The 5104-nt window shown below is 32.9% G+C and overlaps 1 protein-coding gene across 1 annotated transcript; it reads right to left on the bottom strand.

Annotated features, from left to right (window-relative positions):
• Positions 1-2505: 2505 nt before the first annotated feature.
• On the bottom strand, positions 2506-4686 carry LOC132717271 (complement C1q tumor necrosis factor-related protein 6-like). The gene is made up of 2 exons (XM_060700705.1): positions 4203-4686; positions 2506-3128 (listed from the first exon to the last, which is right to left on the bottom strand). The coding sequence occupies exons 1-2, from the start codon at positions 4528-4530 to the stop codon at positions 2716-2718; spliced, it is 741 nt and encodes a 246-aa protein (XP_060556688.1). The 5' UTR covers positions 4531-4686; the 3' UTR covers positions 2506-2715.
• Between the last annotated feature and the right edge of the window lie 418 nt (positions 4687-5104).

The following is a 5104-nucleotide window of genomic DNA, read 5'->3' as shown; positions in this document are numbered from 1 at the left end:
ATTTAAATGTGCTTCCTTTAAGTTTGTAACTGGTGTGTTTTTATGTTACATTGAATTGTATGCATTCAATTTTAATTGAAATACATTCTAGAATTACATATAAATATGCATATAAATATATAAACAATAATAACGAATCAATCAATAGATAAGTTTTGCAAAAGTTCAAAGTTAAATCATGTGTTAACGAGGGTGGTGTGATGTGTAATATGTATTGTAAGATATCTTTAAGCATTCGACTAAAATAGTGAAATGAACATTACATCCCTTTAAAATATTCTCCATGGTAAAGACTCAGTCAAACCGAGACTGCAATTTTCATGATATTGCTGTGATTAATGCTTCCGAGGGATCTCTTTGTTACCAGATTTTTATACTTCACAAAAGCAAGTGTCAAGTGCTGTGTGGCAGCTGTAAAATGTTGCCCTGTACATCACTTTAGTTTTGTTATTTTTCTGGTCCTTCGGGATCTGTGATGCCGACAATATTAAGTGTTGATAATTAAGAACCGCTCAAGAGGGTGTTAGGTGGCATGAGTGATGTTGCACTTTTTCATTATCCCTCATGTACAGACTCAATCAAACCGGGTCTGTAATTTTCATGTAATTTTGTTGTTATAATGCTGCCGAGCCATCACTTTGTTCCCGGATCTTTGAAATACATAAATCCATTTTGTTTAGATATACCTCCAAGGCTCTGACTGATGGCTGAGCCAACGGCTCATCTAAACTTGTATCGACGACCAGATAAGAACCTTTTGGAAAAAATAAAAGTCGCATGTGGGTAGAACTTAAACCTATGGTGGGTGTGACAAGAACGTCATCTTTTCCGACTTCAAATATTTCACAAACTCAGATGTATGTTGTGAAGCATTATCATAAAGCGGACAAACATGCCTAACGCCAAGCATTGGTTGTCATTTCTAATAATATTTCTTGAGCTTTTTAAATATAACTAACTTCTCGGTAGTACCAACCTGTAATACCCCACCGTCCTTCGGCTAAGGAATTTGTACAATCGGCTTTACCCAAATGTCATAGATTTGTGTGGACTTTTATATACCAAGCTCTTTTTTGTCAATGTGTTTCACCCAGTTTTACAACAGTGGTCAAGATTGCCGTTATGAAATTGTTGATAATTTGAAACTATGTTAAGCTGAAGGCTCTTGTTAACACCTTAACATAGAGCTATTCAGGCGTTTCAGAATCCACGAAATCATGCAAGTCTTATCGCGCTATGATTAAATTACAGATATTTGTAAAATGTCGTATAAACCCTAGTATATGTAGCCAATTTAAGAGAAAACTTAAAGGGACTTCACTAAGGTTGTTTGACATGGTAGGACTGAACATATGTTTTTCCAGATTAATGTTCCATTTGATGTATGTTTAGACAAGTAATCTTTGTGCAACTTTTCAGATCATTCGCGCACTTCGTTTTTCCAGAAAAACTATTCAAATCGTAAAAGAATGACCCAAAATGAAAAGCGTTTAAACGCTTTTCACTCAAATCTGGCTAAGAAAAGCATTAATATACGAATTTCAAAATATTTAAAAGTTTATTTCTAAACTATCTTTGCATATATTTCTGTTAAAAGTGCATCAGCTCATTTATGTAAAAAATTCAAATGTTATTGTTTTAGGCTTTTAAACTTCAGTGGAGTCCCTTTAACTAAACTTGAATTTCTCTAAGGGTTACATCAGATTGTATAAGTGTAAATGTTCTTGGTCTTCATAGTCATATTTTATTTCTGAAACATCAATCTATTAAAACTGTGTGGAATCACATCTGAAAGAGTGACATAAATGCAATATATATCCTATGTAAAGTTACCCAGATATTGCACTATAAATTTTTAAAAAGGAAAATATAGTTTGTACGAGTACCTCTGTTTATTTTGTGTCTTCAGTGTTCACGTTTTATAAACGGAACAAGCTTGTGGTTAAAGATACTTTCTTCCTGTTTGTTTATTTGGTTTACAAATTTATCATTTTCGTCTCATAAAAAAACAAAGGAAAAAAGGCTGCATGTAGGGAGCATTTCTGACGAAGTGTTATCTTAATGCCATTGAAGAAAAAAGAATTACAATAAATAAATAAAACTGCCAGTTGAATACAAGTTATTCATCAATATCAATTGCTTCAAGTGTTAGTTTAACTACGACTTTAAGGCCTAAAACAAAGAAATAAGTTCTTGCGTCGATGTTCTACATTTATATTTCACACTACATACTATTGTTGGGGGCGTTCGTGGTCGTTGACTTCAAATCACTTGCCCCTCACCGCTGTGGGTTCGAATCCCGACAGGGCCTTTGGACTCCTTCATGTGAGGAAGCTATCTAGCTAGCTTACGGAACGTCGGTGGTTCTACTCAGGTGCCCGTTCGTGCCTGAATAATGCACGGAAGGGCACCTGAGGTCTTCCTCCAACAGTACAGCTGGAACGTCGCGATATGACCTATACTGTGTCGATGTGACGTAAAACCCAAAACAAACAAACAAACAAACAAATTTACAATTTATTTTAATGTTATCTTAAATTTCAGTGCAATAGGATTATAACACAATGAAGCGAAATATATATCGATATGTAAAGCGTTTACTACAATATTTTTGTGAAGATTAAAATGTCAAACATAAACAATGTGTCATTCGTGTATACACTGCTCAAAGACATGTCAAATAGTCATAGCAAAATTAGCAATTAAAAAATTGTCCTACACATGAAGTAGTACTCCAGCAAATGATGGCCATCTGAAGTCATAATCTGCGTACAGCTTGCAAGAACCATAGGAAGACATGATAGACACTTTCCCACCCATCTTAACCAAAACCGGAGCACTAACTGAGCTGCAAGTGGTTTGATCGCCTTCGAACGCATCAGTTTTGGCGATTACAACTTCTTCGTGAATAATAGAAATTATCATATAATGTGAAGATGCATTACAGATATGAGCACTAAACAGGTAGAGACCGGTTACAGGCGCTGTAAAAAATCCAGTTGATTTGTCATATCCTTCACCCATATTTATCAAAACGTATGGGAAAATGAGGAGTTGGTTTTTAGTATAGCTTCCACCGGACTTTGTGTATGCGTGGAATGCAATCTTTGTTGTGCTCATGGAAGAACCTAAAATAAAAATAAGTGTTAATTTTTTTTAATCCTTTTATTACAAAAAACATAAATATCATTTATATCAAAGGACAAAAACTTGCAGTTACATAGGTTGTTTGTAAACATTTGAACACATTTTTATATAATTACAATTAATCTGAAGTCATGTTGCTTAAAGATCAAAACTGACATTTAATATTAACGGAAATAGAGAAAAACAGAATCCCAAAAAGCCCAACACGACAAAATTGAAACTGCCAAATAGGCGAAACTAAAATACCACTTAACATTTATACACAACAATAGTGACGTGCTGAACGAACATCATGGACATTTGTTTTGCATATTTTCTTTTTCAAAAATAGAATTGATATAATAATTAAATTTGTTTCTTTGATTAATTATCTTACCAGTAAGAAGTAAAAACAATCATTTTCATGGAATCAAAAGGTGTGATTAACTCAGTTTACTCATGTTACTGAATTGTCAGAGGTAAATCTTAAAACAATGGTGAACATCACACCTTAAAACAGCACGCCTCCAGATTGATGCAAATTTTCATGATTTTTTTAAGTATGTGTAGTGACGAAAAGAACTTATTTACACCTTATTAATTGTACTTACAATTCAATTAAATTACTAGAATGAGGTAAAATGTGCAAAAATGCCCTTACTTCTGCGTAAGTAACGCAGTAGAAATATAGTCATAATATTGAAAAAAATCAGTCATTATCCGCATAGAACATGTCAATTATTACTTGAATCTTTAATGTTTTTACATTCCTTAAGTGTAAGTAATATATTTTTTAAGTTTGATATAACTTTAAATAAAATTAATGATGGATTAAATGCTACGATAAAGATTCACTAGATTGGTATTCGCTTTTAAACAATGATTCAACGATTAAAAAACACAGTTAAAATAAACAAAATCATGACGTCATTTTTTCCTGGAGAACCGCAAGAAATAAAACTTATAAGTTCATGTTGCTTCAAAAACTGTAACAATTTCATACCCAAGAAATAGCAGAAAATATGCAAACAGAAAATAGTAATTATTTTGGCTAAACATTTAATTTACAAGCTTACCAGGTATGTTTTCCATTTGCAATGTCATGTTTTTAAGGTCAGCACGGATGTCTTTGTAGTCTTCAGACATGTTTTCCAGTTTTTCATCTTGTTTCAAAAATTTCTCTTGCATTTCCTCTCTACGATGTTCCAATATAGCAAGCACATTCTCCTCAAAAGTTTTTCTTTCTTTATCCCACTGACTAATTTTTGCTTCCATTCTAACCATTGTCTCTAACATTTGTTTGTCATACTTAAATTTTGAAAACGTTGGTTGGTCTTCAATCGCTTGTGAGCAGAACAATGCGGTGACAAAAACAACTGCTGACACTGAAGAATATCCAAACATTGTTGCTACTGTGATAGCTATAACTGGATTATTTTAGTAAATAGCATAATATGAACGCTTTATACTTTTAAACAGGACGTTTAATAAGTATCCTCCACCAATCACGATGTCAAGTCCACTTTAGGGACTTTTATGTTGCGTGCTTTGCATAAAGATGAGTGAAGGTCCGATACCATCAATAAAGCTTCTTTTTATAAATCCAAATACCTGACAGAATATGAATAGAATATATATAACACAATACAATCTTTTTGAAGACAGCATTAACAAAAGCATCTCTTACAAAACATCTTAGTTTGGTCTCTTTGTGTGATGTAATGGGCAAACTTACTTTATACAACCATATCTCGTTTTGTATATGGAGGTTTTATTTTGTAATGTATACTTAAAAAAGTATAATTAATGCGTTCTGCAAAATTACCAATTACGGCTTCAAAACGCAATTAATGTATCGCTTGTGCAAGTTTGAAGAATTCTCAGACAGTATACGTCAGTATAAACTTCTACTCTATGAAAGCCTTTCATTATTTATGCACAACATATAGTTTATCGCAGATTTTATGAATGAAATAAC

This window comes from Ruditapes philippinarum, unplaced genomic scaffold, assembly GCF_026571515.1.
Source record: "Ruditapes philippinarum isolate M1 unplaced genomic scaffold, ASM2657151v2 ctg2271_1_1_1_1, whole genome shotgun sequence".
NCBI classification, from domain to species: Eukaryota; Metazoa; Mollusca; class Bivalvia; order Venerida; family Veneridae; genus Ruditapes; species Ruditapes philippinarum.
Note: the sequence above shows the minus strand (reverse complement) of the source record. Positions and strands in the feature narration are given on the sequence as shown.

Coding starts and splice junctions, on each gene's coding strand:
- LOC132717271 (XM_060700705.1), bottom strand. CDS start 4,530: ATGTTTGGATATTCTTCAGTGTCAGCAGTTGTTTTTGTCACCGCATTG. Junction 3,129..4,202: donor GCAAATGGAAAACATACCTG/GTAAGCTTGTAA, acceptor TTTTTATTTTAG/GTTCTTCCATGAGCACAACA.